At 33.7% G+C, this 23,706-nt stretch overlaps 2 protein-coding genes across 5 annotated transcripts in view; one reads left to right on the top strand and one right to left on the bottom strand.

The window, feature by feature from the left end:
• Positions 1-18,573, top strand: part of LOC111064166 (trimethylguanosine synthase) — a 30,547-nt gene extending 11,974 nt beyond the window's left edge. For 2 of the 4 annotated variants that reach the window (XM_022351850.2, XM_039428640.1), the window contains exons 7-10: positions 2,919-3,384; positions 4,439-4,570; positions 6,925-7,223; positions 8,380-8,787. In XM_022351850.2, coding sequence (XP_022207542.2) covers positions 2,919-3,384; positions 4,439-4,570; positions 6,925-7,223; positions 8,380-8,499 — 1,017 coding nt within the window. In that variant the 3' untranslated portion in view covers positions 8,500-8,787. Of the gene's footprint in view, positions 1-658; positions 1,125-2,187; positions 2,320-2,918; positions 3,385-4,438; positions 4,571-6,924; positions 7,224-8,379; positions 8,788-18,459 lie in introns of those variants that run through there. The other 2 variants (XR_005571377.1, XM_039428641.1) reach the window with 2 other exon arrangements.
• LOC111053510 (unconventional myosin-IXa) overlaps positions 16,786-23,706 on the bottom strand; it is a 111,276-nt gene continuing 104,355 nt past the window's right edge. The window contains exons 15-16 of the mRNA XM_039428643.1: positions 21,701-21,800; positions 16,786-19,996 (exon numbers count right to left, since the gene is read on the bottom strand). Coding sequence (XP_039284577.1) covers positions 19,839-19,996; positions 21,701-21,800 — 258 coding nt within the window. The 3' untranslated portion in view covers positions 16,786-19,838. The remainder of the gene's footprint in view (positions 19,997-21,700; positions 21,801-23,706) is intronic.

Here is a 23,706-nt window from a genome sequence, read left to right as displayed (position 1 = left end):
TTTATAGAGTTAGTGCCATAAATCAACTCATATGTCTTTAATAATTTAACTTCACTTGAAAATTCCGTGGAAGCTATCTTGTAAAAGTCACGTAATAGTAAATTTTCTAGATTTTCTGTATTTCATTCTTATTAAATTCAAAATGCATATAGAAGGATTAGATAAATACACACATTTCGATTTGCCAAGTATCAACTACTGTATTCACATGTTCAGTCGCATATTCATTCAAATTTGCATTTACTTGGAACCATAGTCTGGACTGTTGTAGAAATTATAATTAAAGCCGTTTTGGGCTTTAACCTGTGGTACTTTTCTAGAAGTTGTATGATTCTGGATGATTGAATAAATAGTCAGTTTCATCTTTTATGTCTAATTCAAGCTACCGTTCTTGAGTAATTTATTTATTTATTATTTTACAAAGGCGACTTTCTAGAAGTATTTTAAGCCTAGGTGATGATGGGATGAATGATGATACAATGAAGGTAGAGTTATGAATGAATAGAAATGAAGCTTTAATGGAATTTTAATAGAATGAAACAAGTAGTACATGAATCGAGAATATATTTTTTTCATTAGAAAATACATAAATTGTAGAATAAAAGTTTGATTTTCCCATAACTGTTGAGTGAAGCTGATGTCCTGCTTAATTTTCTAGGTGAAAGACTTCCTGAACCGATCAAAGGTGACCGAAACCAGTGAATCTCTCCCGAAGACTGATGAAGGCGACAATGAACCCATCGCAGACACCAGTTCCCCTACGCGCAAACCCCTGCACTCCATGTCCTCGGAAGACATCTCTCTGACGCACAAACGTGGACTGAAAACTGACGTCGAGAATTTCTCGGAGAAAGACGACTCGACGGATGACGAGGATGTGTTTTTCTCGGCCGAAGGTGAGGAGAAGAGCGAGCTGGATGTGAACGGGCAGGCGGAGCGCAAGGTGAGGCCACCGCAGAGGAAGAAGAAAAAGAGGCAGCTGAAGAAGAAGGGCATGACTGCGATGGCTATTGACAAGCAGATGTTGCCGGATGAGATAGTCGCCAATCCGCAATTGGTCAAGTACTGGCACCAAAGGTATCGCCTGTTTTCGCGGTTTGACGAGGGCATCAGGCTGGATGCAGGTGAGATTTTAAAAATGTAATGTATCACATTGTTTATATCAAGTAGTGAGGTGTGTCTTGAACTGTTATAAATTAAATAATTATCATTGAAAACTAAATCTAAACCAAATTAAATGCTGCCAAAAAACAACAAAAAGGGTTCATTCATTTTAATCTAATTTTTTTTTGAAAGCTGTAACATGGACTGTCACACATTGCTCATTAGTTTGGTGTCATCACATTGCTCCATCTCCATTGATGGAAATAAATTAGAAATTGCATTTTTTCAAATGTTAATGATTATGCAATATATAATAAACGAAATCACAAATTAAATGCTGTCAACCACCCTGAAGTCATCTTCTACTGCAAATATTGACATCTGTTGAAAACAATTTTTATATATAATAAGGTATCAAAACTCGTTAATGTTATCCCAAACCATTTTATCACCAGTAAATTAAATAAAAAACTAGTTATTGAAATCAACTCATGGATAGTCTTGAACAATGTAATTTCAGTATAAGTAGTTTTTATCTAGAGAAATTTCCTCCTAACTTAGAATAAAGACTTCTCATGTTTTTCATATAATTTTCAACTATTCTTTACTTTCCTGCTACTTTCTCTTCCCTTCCTCACTCTTTGTTTCTTTCCCGACTCTCTCAATAAATATGTTAGATAACAAAAGTAAGTTGCATGTTATTCCATTATCATTTTATTGTATTAATCATTGAACACTCGGCCTCTGCGCTCAGGTTTTTTCGAACCTTGCAGGGACGAAAAATATTTTAATATTTTCATATTTTCATGTATAACCCTATTCAATAATATTTATTCATTTTAAATTTTATTTGTATTTTACTTTTTCCTTCTATAACCATTTTTTTGTCATTTTAATTATTATTTTATTTTCAAATAAAGATCTGATTTGATTTGATCAGGGTGAACAGCTAGAAGGAAATTCGATGAGAGCTACTATCCAAAAATGTTTTTAGGCTATATAATTTATTGAGTTACATACTCATTTATTTTGTATTATATTAGGTACTTCATTTATTTTGTACAATATTTTGTTTTATTTTAGAGAGCTGGTATTCTGTTACACCTGAGAAGGTAGCTGCCCATATAGCTGAAAGATGCAGATGTGATTTGGTAGTGGATGCCTTTTGTGGAGCTGGAGGTAACACAATACAGTTGGCTCTCACTTGTGAACGAGGTAATTATCACGTAATAACTTATCATTCACCCTGAATTAATCTGAATCGTTTGAAGATTGTGGAGAGTTCCTCTCAGTGCCAATTAATGAAGATCTGTAGTGTAAAAACATAACATTTACCCACTCCAAACATACATTGTATTGATCAATGGCACACTTGTATCTTTACATTGCTAGCATAAGTAAGGTGTTTTAAAATGAAATAATTATCATTGAAAGCTGAAACTAAATCAAATTAAATGTTGTCAAAAGATAGCAAATAGGGTACCTCGATGGTACCAACTAACTACCAAACTATCCGTTTAATTGAACGTTTAGATAGTGGCCGAAAATTCACTATAGATCATAAAATTTAGGGCCGGTTTCCGAGCTCGGGATTTAGCTAAGTCCTAGACTTTAAACAGCTGGAGACATGAAATTGGCTTTCCAAAACGGGGCGTAGTCGCAGTATTTATAACAGTACTCGCAGTTTTTAATTTCTCATTTCTATAATTGGAAAAGTTTTTCCTTGACGGAATTAAAAATACATAAATTGTAGAATAAAAGTTTGATTTTCCCATAACTGTTGAGTGAAGCTGATGTCCTGCTTAATTTTCTAGGTGAAAGACTTCCTGAACCGATCAAAGGTGACCGAAACCAGTGAATCTCTCCCGAAGACTGATGAAGGCGACAACGAACCCACCCCAGACACCAGCTCCCCTACGCGCAAACCCCTGCACTCCATGTCCTCGGAAGACATCTCTCTGACGCATAAACGTGGACTGAAAACCGACGTCGAGAATTTCTCGGAGAAAGACGACTCGACGGATGACGAGGATGTGTTTTTCTCGGCCGAAGGTGAGGAGAAGAGCGAGCTGGATGTGAACGGGCAGGCGGAGCGCAAGGTGAGGCCACCGCAGAGGAAGAAGAAAAAGAGGCAGCTGAAGAAGAAGGGCATGACTGCGATGGCTATTGACAAGCAGATGTTGCCGGATGAGATAGTCGCCAATCCGCAATTGGTCAAGTACTGGCACCAAAGGTATCGCCTGTTTTCGCGGTTTGACGAGGGCATCAGGCTGGATGCAGGTGAGATTTTAAAAATCTAATGTATCACATTGTTTATATCAAGTAGTGAGGTGTGTCTTGAACTGTTATAAATTAAATAATTATCATTGAAAACTAAATCTAAACCAAATTAAATGCTGCCAAAAGATAGCAAAAAGGGGTTAATTCATTTTAATCTAATTTTGTTTGAAAGCTGCAACATGGACTGTCACACATTGCTCATTAGTTTGGTGTCATCACATTGCTCCATCTCCATTGATGAAAATGAATTAGAAATTGCATTTTTCAAATGCTAATGAATATGCAATATATAATAATTAAACGAAATCACAAATTAAATGCTGTCAACCACCCTGAAGTCCTCTTCTACTGCAAATATTGACATCTGTTGAAAACAATTTTATATATATATAATAAGGTATCAAAACTCCTTAATGTTATCCCAAACCATTTCATCACCAGTAAATTAAATAAAAAACTAGTTATTGAAATCAACTCATGGATAGTCTTGAACAATGTAATTTCAGTATAAGTAGCTTTTATCTAGAGAAATTTCCTCATGTTTTTCATATGATTTTCAACTATCCTTTACTTTCCTGCTACTTTCTCTTCCCTTCCTCACTCTTTGTTTCTTTCCCGACTCTCTCAATAAATATGTTAGATAACAAAAGTAAGTTGCATGTTATTCCATTATAATTTTATTGTATTAATCATTGAACACTCGGCCTCTGCGCTCAGGTTTTTTCGAACCTTGCAGGAACTTCCCGTTTTAATATTTTCATGTATAACCCTATTTAATAATATTTATTTATTTTAAATTTTATTTGTATTTTACTTTTTCCTTCTAAAACCATTTTTTTGTCATTTTAATTATTATTTTAGGGACAAATAAAGATCTGATTTGATTTGATCTGGGTGAACAGCTAGAAGGAAATTCGAGCTACTATCCAAAAATGTTTTTAGTTACTATCTATGTATATATATAGGCTATATAATCTATTGAGTTACATACTCATTTATTTTGTATTATATTAGGTACTTCATTTAATTTGTACAATATTTTGTTTTATTTTAGAGAGCTGGTATTCTGTTACACCTGAGAAGGTAGCTGCCCATATAGCTGAAAGATGCAGATGTGATTTGGTAGTGGATGCCTTTTGTGGAGCTGGAGGTAACACAATACAGCTGGCTCTCACTTGTGAACGAGGTAATTATCACTTAATAACTCATCATTCACCCTGAATTAATCTGAATCGTTCGAAGATGGTGGAGAGTTCCTCTCAGTGCCAATTAATGAAGATCTGTTGTGTAAAAACATAACATTTACCCACTCCAAACATACATTGTGTTGATCAATGGCACACTTGTATCTTTACATTGCTAGCATTAGTAAGGTGTTTTAAAATGAAATAATTATCATTGAAAGCTAAATCTAAATCAAATTAAATGTCAAAAGATAGCAAATAGGGTACCTCGATGATACCAACTAACTACCAAACTCTCCGTTTAATTGAACGTTTAGATAGTGGCCGAAAATTCACTATAGATCAAATTATATAAAATCAAATCAAAAATATAGATCAAATTAATTAATATAAATTTTAGGGCCGGTTTCCGAGCTAGGGATTTAGCCAAGTCCTAGACTGTAAACAGCTGGAGACAGAAAATTGGCTTTCCAAAACGAGGCGTAGTCGCAGTATTTATAACAGTAGTCGTAGTTTTTAATTTCTCATTTTTATAATTGGAAAAGTTTTTCCTTGACGGAATTGAACATTCCTAAATAATTCAAAATAGTTGAAACTTTACACTATTTTCTCTTCATTTTATTTTGTGTTCAATTTTCTAGTTTTTCGAAATTTAATTCAAATGTGACTTTGACAATGACTGCGACTACGCCCCATTTCGGAAAGCCAATTTTCTGACTCCAGCTGTTTAAAGTCTAGAACTTAGCCAAATCCCGAGCTCGGAAACCGGGCCTTAGATTATATTGGTGTAGAGGTACTAGTAAATATCTAGATAAACTTGACTTTCTGTCTTATCGCTTACTGTTCAATCAAAGAACCAAGCCCAGATGCTCCAGAACATGGGATATCACACCAAACATCAACATCCAATTCAATTGCATCTCAATAACTTTGTTTGTTACTGTATACCAGTAAGTAGGTACAGGTATATACTTCTTGACCTAACCTGGTAATTTGAAATGTGCCTCATCACTCCAAATGCTAATAGAAAACCTTCTACTAATTCACTTAACACAATTTAGAGTCAAAACATCATGGATTGACATAGGTGGAGTGTATCACAGAAAGTAGCTTAAGATCAACACAATAGTGTTGAAAATAATGCATGTACTCAAATGCGTCAGAAAGTGTTGGAGCGGCGAAGGTGTTGTAGAAAGTAGAAGGAATTGGAGACCGCTAACAGTAGAACATGCTTGTCATACATACCGTACATATTATGTTCATCATCAGCTTAAGGCTTCTAACATAAAATAAACAACGAATAATTGACCGAGCGAAGTGAGGTCTAAGATTCAAGTCAACGGTTTGGCATTTTTCTTAATGTTTAAATGTTTATATGTTGCGCATATATAATATATATATATATATATATATATATATATATATATATATATATAAACTATAAGGTCTATAGTTTCAATCAGGTACCTTATGGAAATACAGCAATAGACTGGCTTCTCCACACATCTGTGTAATCACTTGTTAGCTGATTTATGATGAATAATTCTATAGTCTGATTTTTACTCTTATATTGGCGTATGAAGGAGGCTCCTTTTTCCTTTTATATTATCCTTGAAATGCAAAATTTCCAAAAACCTTGTATATATGTCGACGCGCAATTAAAAAAGGAACATAACTGTCAAATTTCATGAAAATCTATTACCGCGTTTCGCCGTAAATGCGCAACATATAAACATTAAGAGAAATGCCAAACCGTCGACTTGAATCTTAGACCTCACTTCGCTTGGTCAATTAAGAGAAATGCCAAACCGTTGACTTGGATCTCAGACCTCACTTCGCTCGGTCAATTATTCATCATAAATCAACTGACAAGTGATTACACAGATGTGTGGAGAAGCCAGTCTATTGCTGTATTTCCAAAAGGTCTATAGTCTCAATCAGGTACTTGTGGATGAGAATACTGCGTGAGGTACTGTTCACAGAACTACTAGTTATAAATAAACCACCAGAAAATTATAATGATAGAAAAATAATTTAACCTCAAATAGAGCAGCAAAGAAGAAATAAACAAATAAAATCGGGGATACAAAAACCCGACCTCAAAAAATGTTGATCGAAGCGTTTCGTTGTGATGACATGACGACTGTGTATCATGCATGTTCTACCGACTGTGGCCGGCCCAAGATACATGCATTATCTAAACACTCCCAGCTACGTTCTCTGATACACTCAATCAGAGAAGTGGTTTGTCCAATGACAGAACAGTTTCGATGAGCTGCTTACTATAAAACGTGAAGCTGACTGTTGTATTCTAGTTTTTGAATGAATATTAATGAATGGATGGTTAATGTTTAAGTGATCGCGATCGACATAGACCCGGCGAAGGTGGCGCTGGCACGTCATAACGCGGCGGTGTACGGCGTGGCCGATCGCATCGAGTTTGTGGTGGGCGACTTCATGCGGCTGGCACCCAGTCTGGTGGCCGATGTGGTGTTCCTGTCGCCGCCCTGGGGTGGCCCCGCCTACCTCGCACAGCCCGCCTACTCGCTCGACAACATCCTCGCCCCCGTCGGCGGGCTCCAGCTCTACCAGATGGCCAGTCGCGTCAGCGAGAATGTCGCCTACTTCCTGCCCAGGAACACTAATGTCGATGAGGTGAGTCTCTCCTAGGCTTAGCAGGATATAGCTATAGATATATTTATAGTGAGGTTCACGTTATAATGGCTGTGGAGAAAGATAGGAGATAGCGTTGCCGATTCTCTGCCTTGCCACAGTCTTCTATAGAGGATAGCTGATACCGGTATTAAGTGTTGTATGTAATATGACTTTTATACGCTCATCTTCCTTTCACATTCTGGTTAAAATAGACACCATGTTGTGTAATTCAATAAGCTACAATAACTCAAATCTTTTATTCACGAAAATATTGTACTGTAACTTGTTTGCGGCGGACCAATTAGCCGCTTAAAATACAGAATAGGTTAGGTTTTAAGGGGATTTCAATTTTTTATATCACCCAGCGGACGTCCGGATGATCGGTACTCTACTGTAATTATATTTCTACATCGTTGAAAAACGATCTTGCAACATTTCGGAGCTAGAAAAGGATAGCGCTATCTGCTTTATCGAATGATAGACGAGGATAGCACACCAATGTTCATCAAATACTGCCATTGTAACGTAGACCTTAATATATACCCTTCTTAGACCGCTAAAACGTGGAACGCCTGACCGTTCTCATTGTAGAAGTGTACCATTTCTTTCAATTGTGTTTGAATAACTTTATTTCAAATTCAAGATGAAAAATTCCTGATCATTATTTTTGTAGATAGAACTTATCCACTTTTAGTTGGAACACCAAACATAATTATCTTCTATTAATGAAGTCAGATTTTATCCATGTTTGTCATCAAAGTAAATATTAATGTATGGCTTTTTGTTGCGGAAAGGTCCCACTTTGCGCGCCTGAATGTATAAGTTAAGCCGTCAATAGGCCTAAGTCTGGCATACTTCAACCGGGACCGACAACTTATCGGGCCCATCTTATAACGGGAGTGTCCCAGCTAAAAACGTCTGTTCATGCTGGTTTGAATGCGGGACCACTAGGCTGCTATGCAAGCACTACATCCACTAGACCACGGATCACTCCTGTTTGTCATGAATACATTTTATACAAAATCGACAATAATATTATCTTAATTAGAAATACCCCTTAAATCATGCACTTATTTGTCTAAATTTCACCAATTTTCATTCAATTGTTTTCAGTAAAATGATGAAGTAGTCTTTTAACTATTGTATTGTTTTACAGATAACCAAAGTAGCTGGACCAGGAGGCGAGGTGGAACTCGAACAGAACTTTCTGGACAAGAAACTGATTTCGATTACTGCGTATTTCGGCGAACTACTTAAACCGGGCCAAAGCTGTTGACCCCTTGACCGACTGTGATTGACTTACTTCATTCATACCGACTATGATTGATCTCTTGATGTAAGCCAACCATTTTACTCTTTCCTTGGGTCTCTATTATCTGTGGTGTTGCTCACAGGGATCTGTTTCATTATAAAATACAAACTAAAAAGTACTTGTGATTATTTGTAGATTGTTATGAAAAGAGCCCTGTTTGAGGTAACAATATTTCAACTTTTAGTTCACTGTATTCATTTTTGAAAAGAACCTCATTGGTGATAGCAAAAATAAATAATTATTCTCATTTTAGTTCAATGTGTATTAGTTCTGTATCGAGTTTTTAGTAATTATTTTTATTTATAAATGTTATTAATTGATTTGGACTTACTTCAGTGTATTATTTTCAAATTGTAGTTGTAAAATTGTTCACAATTTTATGTATAATATAAATGTTTAGCTCAGTTGATTTGCTAATAATTGTAGTTTATGTTTCTAGTTTAATACAAACAACTACTTTTCACAACTTGTTAACCATTAACCTCTGTTATTGATGTTATTCATCATTGTGTTGATCATTAGTGTATGAAGAATAATTTTGATTGGTGTTTATTAATAGATGATATATTTCTCTATTCTCGCTCATATCAACCAATAACAATAAATTCCATATTTTTCATCATTCATGCTAATATCGATGCAGATCATTGTGTTGGTTTTATGCATATGAAAAAGGGGACTCATATATAAATTAGACACTTATTCCTCCTTCAAGTCAGTTTTAACTAATATCTGTTTCCATAAATCATTAATCATTCGTCACTAATACAAATTCAGAGTACATATTTTGTTCGTTATGTAGAAGACCTACTTCCTCAACAAACCGAGGTTTCGAGTATCATATATCAATGCATATGACATTTCTAATCAAATTCCCATTTAATTGATCAAAGCTCCATCGCTCTTACTCAGATTAATTCTGAAAATCCAATTTGTTCACTATTCATTACTGCAGATGCTACTTATTGTGTTCATATTAAGGCTTCAATGATTATATATTCATTTCTTAAATCTTTTCATTCCATTTTTACTTATATTAACAATACTTCCATTGTCAGTTTGCTACAATTTTATTACTCATTTCTAATAATTATTCAAGTCTGTAATTGAAATCTTGAGAGCCACTGTAATGTGGATGGATCTCATTGTTTCGATTTCGTTTGCTTACACATTTTTGTCTTATCACCTCATCACCCACGCACAAGTCTCATGCTTTTGTGAGAATCATTAGCAATAAAATGTTGCTTGGATTGCAAATATAAAATGTTGAATTCAAGCTAGTGGAATATCTAAGAATGAATCTTGATAAACTTATCAAGAAATAGACTGGTTTACGTGTAAAATACCCAATGAGGATGTGTTGAAGAAGCGTTTCAATTAGTCTAATGGTAAAGGGGAGACACTTAACAACTACCGTATTACAAAACATTGATTATTGCGGTTCCAGTATTTTATAACAGCACACATTGAAATCTTTCTGGATTATTTTCAAATTTCCTAGCAGTACATACAATGATAGATTTTATTGCACTGAAAAATTCGTTAAGCTAAACAACTTTTCTCGTGAACAAAATATGTTTTACTATGACTTAATGACTATACTCATGGATATTATTCTTATCATGGATTTTATTATTATGAAGAATTTTATTAAACTAAAAGTTGGTCCGTGACAAACTGAACGAGTCAGTTTTGAATGGAGTCACTATAACTTCATCCTCATGGATCTGATTAATAACTAAAGTAATAATCAACTTATAAGTGAATAAGATAATTAAATAATAAAGAATAATTTTGAAAGCCCTGGATTCAAATATATAATTTAGTTTTACCCTTTGTCCTCCCAGTATGTTGAAAGTCTCATTTATATTATGGCTAATAATAAAACATTCCATTGTTCTAAGCTTTTTAACCATTGTGTCATTTTGAAAGGATTGAAAACTGAGGAAAGTTAAGTTTCTAATCAATCAATACTTTAGAAAAGTATGAAGTACAGTAACCAATGAATGAATTAATCTATAGTTATTTACCATATTCAGGATAGTATAGTTGAATTAATTTTAGTTCTTGATAGTTGAAAGTGTTCAGAGAAACTGTATTCAGGTTTACATTTACTTCCAATGGTGCATACAGCATACCTCTTGAATAGTATAATTATTATCATCGTACTATTAACCATAGTGCCAGTGTACACTTCCCATAGTTGATTTATTACGATATTGCATTTAAATAATTTGAGATTTTATTTGCTCATGTATTAATAAACTACTGTGCAACAATTTTTGTATGTTCTTTTTTAAGTTCGAAATAAAGTGATTATAGTGTGAATATAAGATAGTGTTCACTTTTTTACCATAGCCTACTATACTAACATTTTAAGAAAATTTGAGGTGCATTTTCTTGTAGTAGAAGATAATGTGATGAATTTTCTGCACGATATTAATAGCAGCTGGTTGCACAAAATTCTAATCAAATTTAACTGCCGTAAGATGATGTCGTTTAACGAAACCAATGCACCAAAAACACATCAAGTTTCAAGTTTTTATTGGGCCAGTTGACCATAGACGTTACATATAGCCATGTCAAAATTCACATTGAAAAAACATACAATAAATTGCACAAGTACAACAAATACGATAGACAATAATAAATAAAACAGATAAGTTTAATTGGAATCATAGCAAATTTACAATTAGATCAGATAATTTAGTGGTCTCCTGTACTTGGGTATTATTTTAAATAGACAAATAATCACATAAAATTAAATTGACTAAGGTGTTGTGATCAGCAGTAATGAATTCCTCCACTGAATAAAATGGATTCACAATCAACCAGGATCTAAGTACTTGAAGAAAACGTTTATTTGGCAAGGATCAACTTGAGTTGGTAGCAAGTTATGGAATTTGTAGCCTATCACAGGGTAGCTCGACTTGGACTTTTCAAGTCTGCATCTTGGAATATATAATTATATACTCTCACGGTTTCTTGTGAAGTGACTGTGAATGTCATTGTTTTTTGGTAACCTATCCGGTATCTGATGTATATCTTAGAAACATTGGTAGATGAATTCATTAAAGACGGATAGAATGCCATTTTTAGAAAGAAGTGGCTTACTGTGATCGAGATAGCCCGACCCAGAAATCACCCGGACCGCTCTCTTCTGAATTAACAGCACTTTAGAAGTGCTAGATGCATGACCCCACAATTTCAAACCATAACTCATCCTCGAATGAAAAAAGCAAAATAGGTCTGTCTGACCACAGTTCAGACATCAGCCTTCTCAGTAGATAGACAATGCTGCTGAGACTGGAGCACACCATGTCTATATGAGGTTCCCAGAGTAACTTGGCATCAAGAGTGAACCCCAATAATCGGACCGGCTGCAAGCACTCACTGACCTCTGATAGAGAGAACAATATACTTTGGGTTTTGCCTCATTCAGAGATAATCTGTTCAGTAAGAACCAATCACGAGCTTTATCATACAGCTCAATCGTCACATCTGCTTTAGCCTGGGTGACACTCTTATTTGCAGAGAACAAGGAAGTGTCATCCGCATAGAACAGCACATTTCCCTCTAGATAGTACTGCAAATAATTTATTGCTAAAATAAAGAGTAATGGGCCCAACAATGAACCCTGTGGCACACCCCGTTTTATCAAGAGGAATCGAGCACTGATCATTCCAATGTACAATCTGTTTACTCTCAGAAAGGTAAGACTGAAACACCCGAATTGCACAATCCTGTGGGATACAGTCAAATGCTCGTGAGAGATCACATAGCATTGAAAAAGTTGATTTCCGCTCCTCAAAAGAATCGATAATCGATCTAACATTGATTCCACAGCCATGACAGTAGATTTTCCCTTCCTGAAACTAAACTGAGAAGGAGCCAGGAGGTCATGTACCTCAAGGTATTTATACAGTTGTGCAAATATTATTGCCTCAAATATCTTGGCAAAAACAGGAATTATTATAGAAATTGGTCTGAAACATGAGGTGTCACAATAGGGACCCTTCTTGTAGACCGGGACTGTTCTGGAGATTTTTAGTTGTTCAGGGAAAATACCACTAGCTAAACAGTTACACAATTCTAATATGGGTGCAATAATAACTATCATCTACTTGAGAAAATTTGGGATCAACCATAAATATCCTTACAATTGGAACTCCTGAAACCTAAAACCGCGTCAATTACATCTTGAGCACATACATAACTCCAGATGAATTCAGAATCTATGGCAGGCATGTGAGTAAACTGAATAGGTTCACTCAGAGAAGACATCAAATGAAGGCTATTTGATGTCGTTTAACGGTGGTTAAAATGAGTAGTTTTTCGTGCAACTGGCTCTATTATACTTATTGTACTTGGTTCATTACTGTGAATTGGTCTTAACTCTCACATTTGCATCGTTCCAGATCTCTCCTTTTTATCGTAATTATTTTATGGTTTATTCTATAATATGAATACGAATATTATGGGGCTAAACAATTCTAGAATTCAACAACTAGATATTATTTGTAAAATCGCACAATTAAGGGAAGATTTTCATTGTTAATTAGTTTTGTTTGTTTTTTTACTATTTTTCGGTGTCCTTATTTCACTTATTGTGCTCCATATCATTACTGTGACTTGGTGTGGTTTATTTGGTTATTCTTATCAGTTTATGACAGAACCTGAGACAGAAATTACTTTTTGATCGCAAAATGCTTGATTGTGTAACCTGAAAATAAGCGGGAACTGAACGTGGAAAAACTTTAATGTAGATTTCTGCTACATATTTTAAATACTTTTCTTTATTTTATTAGTTGAAGAAGGTTAATAATTATTGGTAACTCAATTAATTCTGAATAATTCAATCAGTTGCTTGTAATAAATTCAATAGGAATACTAATTAATTTTCTATACTAATATTGGGTTGCACCAGGCTAATTAATCTTAATCCGGGAGAAGCGCAGAGATAAATGAGTCATCACAGTATGAAAATGAGTAGTATGGTTACGGTGTTATTCAAGACGGTTGGTGCATGCCAAAAAATTAACAAGTATTTCTATGGAATCCCAAATATAAGTATTGTTGTTGAGATGATTTTGAAGTGTAGATATTTATTTTATATTATTGATATTTTCCACCCAATGACCTGCTGTAAAAGGGGTTATAAGGTTTTTTTGGCATACTGTATATAAAACTCAAGATTCGTCTAAACTAATAAATTTTCTAATTCCGACTCGTCTCACATCGAGTTGGAGTAGATTGTCTGATTGCCGGCAAAGTGATCATTGAACTCAGAAATGAAAGAAAACCAACTCTCTCTTTAATTATTCTATTCTAAATCTATTCTACCCCAGCCTATTCATGTAGAGTTTATCCCCAAAATAGAAAGCTGGTAACTGAACTAGGTACTGTACAGCGTGATGTTGGAAATAATAGTATTGAAGTGAGTGAAATGGAGAAACGCTCAGATGTGTATGTGAAACGTTCCTCAAATCAGGTATTCAGCTGAATTGAAAAACTACGAAAACTCAAAGACAGTTGTACGAAAATTCAATTGGATTCAACCATCGTAACAACATTTTTTACTTTCCTTGCCCTATTACCATAGGTAAGGAAAGTATTGCTTTCCGAAAAAAATTAAGGTACCCCAATTTCTAAATTTCTATACGTTTCGAGGTCCCCTGAGTCCAAAAAAGTGTTTTTTTTGGGTATTGGTCTGTGTGTGAGTGTGTGTGTATGAGTGTATGTGCGTCTGTGTACACGATATCTCATCTCTCAATTAACGGAATGAATTGAAATTTGGAACGTAGGGTCCTTACAATACAAGGATCCGACACGAACAATTTCGATCAAATGCGATTCAAGATGGCGGCTCAAATGGCGAAAATGTTGTCAAAAACAGGGTTTTCCGCGATTTTCTCGAAAACGGCTCCAACGATTTTGATCAAATTCATACCTAAAAAGTCATTGATAAGCTCTACCAACTGTCTTAAGTACCATATCTGTAAAAATTTCAGGAGCTCCGCCCCATCTATGCAAAGTTTGATTTTAGATTCTCAATTATCAGGCTTCAGATACAATTTAAACGGAAAATTTCGAGTTGTAAAAATTTAGCATGAGAATCTCTACAATTAATGTTCAGTAACATTTTCACCTAAAATTGAAAATAAGCTCGAAATTCGAGAAAATTTGATTATCCATTTGCAAACTGTTGATTCTATTAAATGATTCACTATGAAGAGATAGCAGACCTCGTGTGTCTCCAGCGTTATTGCCCTGTCACCAGCTGGCTCAAATCTTTGAATAGTAGACTTGAGATGCGCGGGAACACTAGCGTCAGATGATCAATTTTAATAACGGCAAGGAAAGTTGTGTGAGTGCGCCACACCAGATTTTTTGAAAGACTCGTTGATTGACATAGTTAATGACAGCATTTTGAAGCGGTTAAATTTCATATGATTTTTGAGAAACTAGCCTTCTTCCATAATAATTTGAAGAAGTAAAAGCATTTTTTTGTTGAACTATTGCAGCAGTAAATAATAATATTGTGTTTAATATTCCATTATGCTTAGTATTCTATTATTTATAATATTCTATACTCGTGTTTCTATTATTCGTTTAAACTTTTTTTTAATTGAAGAAAGGAAAGATATGAAGCTAATAGAACAGTGGTTGCCAACTGGTGGTCCGGAGTTATTTTTGTTATGGTGGTGAATTATATCGTAGAGAATCAATAGCTTATGCTATAGTTTCTCTATGATTATATTTTCTGAGCTATGCCAGAGGGCCGCTACTTTTGACTCAAGACCAAAATCGTTGTCCGCCTGTTTGTATGTTCTACAATAAGTTTTGAACGCTTTGTTCAATCAGCTCCAAATTTTGAATACAAATATATTCTTCGAACCATTATACAGATCGAGTTCGTTGGCCAACGAAATTGACTCACTCCTTAAACCTTTTCAAGGATATAACAGGATAACATTAAAAGTGCATGAGAAAACGATTTTTAGTATCATACAGGTGACTGATGATGTTTTGAGAGTATTACACAGACTGTCTATCGTTTATGCGCCGGCGCGTAATTTCAGGTGTCCTGAGTTGTTTACCAATATGGCGTGAACTACAAAGTAGGTACTATTGATCGGCTCCGTGAACTTGTAGTGCACAAGCCCGAAAAAATTTGAAAAAATTGACAATAAACTACGAATTTTGTGTCGGCAGAATATCCAAAAATTAAATTTTGTACAAGCACCGTTTTTTTTTACACGCATTTGAAGTCGCGGTCAAGGTCATTTTCCAATGCTAATTTCCCTATGCTGGAAGTGTGAACTTGTAGTGCACATGTCAGAAAAAATTGACAATAAACTACGAATTTTGTGTCGTCTGAATATGCAAAAATCGAATTTTGTGCAAGCACCGTTTTTTAGACGCTTTTGAAGATGGAGTCAAGGTCATACATATCATTGATCCACATTATATTACACACATTATTATATACCGAGTTCTCCAGCGCAGGGGGGGGGGTTCACTATAGTTAATTAAAACATCAAAGCTCGTCATCCAAGAATCATTAGGTTAATGGCAATTTTCATTTTTTTGAAAATTACTTCCATTAGATGTCTCGTTTTTGAAATCTTTTATAGATTGACAGATTATCAAGCCTCATTGGTCGCTAAAAAATCACAACTGGGATTTTTTTATTTCATTCCGAATTCTCTGTTTCAATTTATAATCCAATCACAATTATTATTAATCGAATTGTGTGCGACACATCTCCACTGCATTGCAAAGGCAGTCAAGGGAAGCTGTGCCCTTTGCCCGTACGTAAGTCTCATCACTACCAATCTATTATCTACAATCACTTTTGAACAACTTGAAAAATACTAGTAATTTGGATTTTCAAGTACTTGATACTGTGAAATGACTATGTACCAACAATGTATTATACATTGTTTACATTAGCAGGCATCTATTAGTTTCAGTATGTATAGTATTCATCTATTGACATTGAGGGGGTGCTGGTAAGGTGTCTATTTTTAATTTTAGGATTAATTATTGATGGAGATCCTTGTGGCAATAGAGGCTTGATAAGGGAGTCCTCGAGAAAATTTTATAGGGAACCCCTGTTATAGAAGATTGTAGAAGAATGAATATTGTAAAAAATTGAAGAATATACCACTGTAAAAGATAGGATAAAACTTATACCAATTACAAGAATTTCAAAGGATTATCTAATGTCAATAAATTTACTACAAGTATGTTGATACAATAATATATATTTCGATAAACTATTTTGTACAGTCATTATAAACATGATAAAAAAGAAACACATCGATTCTTACTCACTGTAGGTACTGTAATAACAGAAATAAAATTACATACACCTAGTTTAAAGTTGTATACCGTACTTTAATGGCAAAAATGACACCTGAGTTATTTTTCTATATCTAAAGAAGTTATATCTGTTATTATTCATAAGTTACTCATCTTATGATAATAAACGAACTTACAATATTATGATTCTGTACAATAGTGATGACTGAAATGAACATAATATGGTACTTGCTATAAATATTACATTACTGTGCTTCAAAACTCGAGCATTATTTTTTATTAACAAGAGATGAATTGAGAGAAAACATTATTTATAAAAGTGTTGATGATATTCAAGCTTATAATGTTCAAACATAATTATTAGAAGATTTGCTTTGAAGGATTAATATTCACAATCGTATATGGAAATCAAGTAAAATGAAAAAGGATATTAATTTACTATTTTAAAGGATAGACTGTTATACAAATACAATATAAAATGAATAAAAATATTTTGGAAGAATGGATAAATAAGCAGATGAGAAGACATCATTGAATTGGGATCAAGTACACAATTAACAAAGAGCAGTTTACTTTATGGCAAAACCTCAAATATAAAAATAATACTAATTAATAATAATAATAATAATTTATGGCATTACGCTTTTATAAAAAAATACAAAATAGAATTTGATAAATATTCGTTCTAATCTAGTGCCTTTATTTCAAATAGTTTATTGTAGCACTAAACTATGATTTAAAATGACAATAGACAAGTTCTAAGGCTCTAGTCACTATGTCTTATTTTAATATAGTGAATGAGTAAATAATTAATAAATATTTACAAAATTTAGTAGTTTGGCACATTAGAATATAGCTTGTACTTTCATCCTAGAACAAATAGTTATAAAAAGATACTATACAAAAAATTATAATTTACATTTTAGTATAAAATAAAGTGATCGAGCTTAAAATTAAAATTTAAGTTGTCCGTTGATGAATTAGATTAATAGTCGTTCAAGTTGATCTACTATACATCAACATAGCAATCAACTTTGAGCCCAATTCAATTCAACAATATATTTTAAAAATCAATTAATTATGATTAAATTGTTTTGTGATAATCAAGAAGCAACGTCTTTTTATTTATTCATTCGTGGACAGAATCACAAATCATATAAATATGATTAGGAATGTGTACTTTAACGGTTTTGTTCATGAAACCAACTACTAATATAAAAATATAATAAATCAATATTAAAGCTCTGTTTCTCAACTTATAGGCTACTAATATGAGTTGTCTTTGTAAAGCTATTTTTAATTGTATTTTATAATGAAATTTATTCTGATCTTGCATTGAAATAAATTGTAGGACTTTTTGTAGATAGGTGTACCGTAGTACATTAATTTAAATAATTAGCTCTAATATAAATCTATCAAATTCATAAGTTCTCAAATTTCCTTGACATTTTACATTCAAGACTTAACACATTTATTTACAAACTGAGCAATTTATAAAATTTCATCTTGGAAAATTAAAATTCTTCAATAATATACATTTTTACAAATTATTATTTTTCTATTAAAATGTTAGAATGTTCTTAATCATTTTTGCAGGATGACTTACAATTTTATTGCTGTGATTGAACGCTAATATTGCTTATGGCTTTGCAATGGTTCTTGCTGTTGTATGCTTCGAAATGTTGATGCAGTGGATCAATTATAGGGTTAGCATATCATACTGGTTTAATGTTTGATCAGTCAATTGGTAAGTTAATTTTGATTATTTCGTATATCAATCGTCAATCAATGGTATAATGTGATCTTCAATCAAGCAAAACTATCACCAGTAAGTGGAGATCAAATCTGCTGATCAGCGGTTTGGGAATCGACCGACACGTTGTTTTGTCCCAGATACATGAGATATCAAATCTAGTCTCCCATTTCATAGCTACCAAACGTAATACCTAAGGCAGAAAGATAATAGGTATTTCATGGAAGGATATTACAACTGGATAAATAATGTAAGAACGTTTGATTCATCGAAAGACACACGTGTACAAACTACAATCTAATTAACAAATCTAACTGACCTATAAATTTCAGAATTCCAAAATTTCATTAAATTCGATTATATATATTTTTTCAATTTAAAAAAATTATATCAACAAACGTCCATAAAATCTTTATCCTCACCAAAAACATAATAAATCACCAGATTCAACTGTCACAGTGAGAAACAACCCTACTCATAATTCGGACTAAAGTAACTATCAAAACAATAATTTCTATTGCCAGCAAATGTAACTATAAAAATAATATTTGTGTTATTAAATTTTTAGGATGAGTATTCACTCACAATAGAAAAATCATCTCCAGTAAAATACCCTAGCTTAAGGAAAATGGCAATGCTGTATAACTAGGTTTAGTCATCCACAATGACTGACAGATGGTTGACAGAAGCTTGAAAGAAGTAGGCTTAACTTCATTGAGAATGGTTTTGATGCATATAACTCGCCAGCTGAACCTAGATCTGATTTTACAGTGTTACCTACTTGGATATGACATCCTACCAAAGTGGACATAAATTATCCTGCTATGCTACATGGCTGTGACAATAGTAATTTTTCTCTGATAATACCCCATATAAAATAGAAAAAACGATCATACTTCTTTTAACAATAGTCATTTTCCTACAAGGATATGAATGATCCTACTATAAAAAATGACTATGACAATAGTCATTTTTCTCTGATAAAATAAAAAACTCTGTAATACTACTCTTAACAATAGTAATTTTTCTACACATTTTCTCTCAAATAAGATATTCTCTCATACTCAATTTCCAGCATAACTATTTACAATAAAGTAATAATTTGACCTTATCAAATAATATTCTAGGCTAACTATTAACAAAAATCAGTAGTCCTTCTCCTACCCTATTTACAGTCTTTGTTGATGAAAGTTGATTGGTTTTTGAAAATCTACAGACGGATCTAAATACTAATGGGACTGGGTTTGAGTTCTAAGTATTGGTATGGCACATGTAAACTATGACTGCTGTGCTCTACCACTAGGAAGCCCCTCTGCGGTGACGCCCCCACCACCACCACGGTGTCCCCCTTCAGCAACGTCACCTCACCACTCCCGTCCTCTGAAACACCAACATTACACAATTTCATTCATGACTAAATTTTAATTGAAGAAAATGATGATGTAAAAAAAGTAAACTCGTACGAATTATTTTGGTAGATTCCACCTCGCCTGAATATATCATTTAAGCCGACAATGGGCCTTACGACTGTCATACTTCAGCTGGGGGCCGACAATTCAACGTTTGATCCGAAAACACAGTAGTGTCGTGGTCAAAAACTTTTGGTGATAAGCGGGTTTATTTTATTTATTTTATTCATTCAATCAAAATTACACAACTTATAGAAAAGTACCACAGGCTTATAAGCCCAAAACGTTCCAATTCTAATTTATACAACAGTCCAAATGTAGCTAGATTATGTGTCACTTAACATTCATCAATTAAAACACTCAATTTACAATTCAAAACACACAAATATCATTTTTAAATTAAAAAATACTTCTAAATTAAATTGAATCAATCACAATTAATTAGAAAATTCCAAACTTTGAAAAAAATAAAATTTTGAGACCGGAAAGACAAAACACTATTAGGGTTTGAACCTTGGATCTCTAGTGCTACGTAAGCACTCAATCTTTTAGACCATGTGATGTGAATTGGTAATGATGATGTTAATTGGTTACAACTACAATGGAACATGGAATGAATAATAATCTTTCGAAGGAAATCGACGGTGGGTAATCCGATTAAATTTTTGACACACGACAAAAATACTAATGATGGTAGGAAATAGAGCGAAACCGAGAAATTATTGGGATTCAAGATTCATGAGCTATCAAAATCTATGACACACGACAAAAATACTAATCATTGTAGGAAATAGTGCGAAATCGAGAAAATTGCTGGGATTCAAGATTCATGAGCTATCAAAAGCTATTCATCAGTTATATTCAACAATAAGTATTCAATCTCGTAATGAAGAAAACTCTTGTATTTGTATGATAGTTTTTTGGTTATAAATAATGAATGAAAAAAGTTAGTTATTGCCGGCATTATAGTTGGAGCTACGGTACTCATTCAGGAGAGATGGAATGCTGGAGATTCAATAAATAAAATTCAATTTATTTATTCAATAACAATAAATATCAATACAAAAATGATAATTAAATTGAATTTATTGCCAAAAATTACAAATACATATTTTTACAATACAATATAAATAACAATGATTGTAACTGAAGTGCATCAATAACATCACTGTAATACTTGGCACTGCCAACATAAGATTCCTTGTGTGTCGGCAGTGAGTTGCAGTTTATTTATTCTGTATCAATTCAGGTCAGTATATGAATTAATATACAATCAATAATGCTAAAGAAGAAATTACAATGCTAAAAATTTAATAATGCTAATGAAGCTATACCTATTATACAAAAAAAACGCACAGGCTCACAGCAAAAAAAACATACTTGAGAATACTATACATACTATACTATGATGAAAATTTTAATCCAATTAATCACTGTGACATCTTGAGGCCATCATGACAGTGAAACGTTCTCAAAGAAAAACAAATGAACTGATACAATAAAAAGAAGTTCCTGTAATGTGACTTGGAAAAATAATGATTTCTAATAATAGAACTCGAATAGACTGCAAGTATGTGTGCGGGAGCGATAATGAAGACTTGAAGAAGATACAGGAAGAGATTTGTTCCAATTATTCATGAATAGAATAGAAATAGTATTTAGGTTTTCAACCGACCTGGGAAAGGTTTCTTCATGACTCTGGTTTGAGGGTATCCGAGCTTCGTGTTGCCTGTAACTGTGTACGATCGGCTAGGCGGAACGGGTGGAGGTCTCTCCTGTACAACACAACACATTCATGGATTAAATTATACTAATGACAGCTTCAATAGTGACTGAATCAAACAAACATTCATTGTTGAATCAAGCACTCTTCGTTTAACAATGGATGTTAGTTATTTTTCTTATAAATTGATTTTTTATTCATCTACCAATACATTATTTATTACAAATCATATAATAGGGTTGATGAGATATATGGAAACAGCTTAATGTTTCTATTGAACAAAGATTATTTGACATTAGGCTTCATTGGGGGTCCTATTCGAATTGAAAAAATTACTTTTCATTGACTTCTAAATTTTGGTTGTCATCTTGAATCCGCCATTTTGAATCCAACCTGATTTTTTTTCAAATGTGAAGGTGGTCAAGTAAAACATGATTTTTATTCAGAATTTCAAGAGAAAATGAATGGTGAAGACCGCAAATCGATACCTCAAAACATTTTTAAGATATACACATGCAAATCTACTAAGAATATACAGAAATGAGTAAAAAAAATGATTCAAAAAATCGAAACTATGAAATTTTACTTTGTTAAGTGTTTGTAAACAGTTAAAATAACATCTACTCACATAGCCTACTCAACACTCTGAACAGAAACGTTTCTTCTGTTATATTTTTAATGTACAGTACCGTGCTCAATTATTTAATTTTTGTTTTTATTAATATCTTTACGTGTCGTGAATATTTTTGAAACGTTTCGAGATAACGATAAGCGGATTTTACCATTCATTTTCTCTGAAATTCTGTATCAAAATCATGTGTGACATGACCACCTTCCCATTTAAAAAAATCTGGTGTGCGCGCACTCACACAACTTTCCTTGCCGTCATGAAAATTGATCACCTGACACTAGTGTTCCCGCGCATCTCAAGTCTACTATTCAAAGATTTGAGCCAGCTGGTGACAGGGCAATAACGCTGGAGACACACGAGGTCTGCTATCTCTTCATAGTGAATCATTTAATAGAATCAACAGTTGCCAACAGTTTGCAATAATTGGATAATCACATTTTCTCGAATTTCGAGCTTATTTTTAATTTTAGGTGAAAATGTTAATGAACATTAATTGTAGAGATTCTCATGCTCAATCTTTTCCACTCGAAATTTTTTGTTTAAATTGTAGCTGAAGCCTGATAATTGAGAATCTAAAATCAAACTTTGCATAGATGGGGCAGAACTCCTGAAATGTTTACAGATATGGGACTTGTGGCAGTTGATAGAGCTTATCGATGACTATTCTAGGTATAACTTTAATCAAAATCGTTGGAGCCGTTTTCGAGAATATCGCGAAAACCCCTGTTTTTGACAACATTTTCGCCATTTTAGCCGCCATCTTGAATCGCATTTCATCGAAATTGTTCGTGTCGGATCCTTATAGTGTGAGGACCTTAAGTTCCAAATTTCAAGTCATTCCGTTAATTGGGAGATGAGATATCGTGTACACAGACGCACACACACACACACACACACACACACACACACACACACACACACACACACACACACACACACACAGAGAGACCAATACCCAAAAACCACTTTTTTGGACTCAGGGGACCTTGAAACGTATAGAATTTAGAAATATGCTTTCAAAAGTATTGCTTTCAAAAAAAATTAAGGTACCCCAATTTCAAGTTTTCTATACGTTTCAAGGTCCCCTGAGTCCAAAAACATGATTTTTGGGTGTTGGTCTGTGTGTGTGTGTGTGGTGGTGTGTGTGTGTGGTGTGTGTGTGTGTGTTGTGTGTGTGTGTGTGTGTGTGGTGTGTGTGTGTGTGTGTGTGTGTGTGTGTGTGTGTGTGTGTGTGTATGTATGTGTGTATGTCTGTGAACACGATAACTCCATCTCTAATTAACCGATTGACTTGAAATTTTAAACTTAAGGTCCTTATACCATGAGG

Source organism: Nilaparvata lugens, chromosome 5 (genome assembly GCF_014356525.2).
Source record: "Nilaparvata lugens isolate BPH chromosome 5, ASM1435652v1, whole genome shotgun sequence".
NCBI lineage: Eukaryota > Metazoa > Arthropoda > Insecta > Hemiptera > Delphacidae > Nilaparvata > Nilaparvata lugens.
Note: the sequence above shows the minus strand (reverse complement) of the source record. Positions and strands in the feature narration are given on the sequence as shown.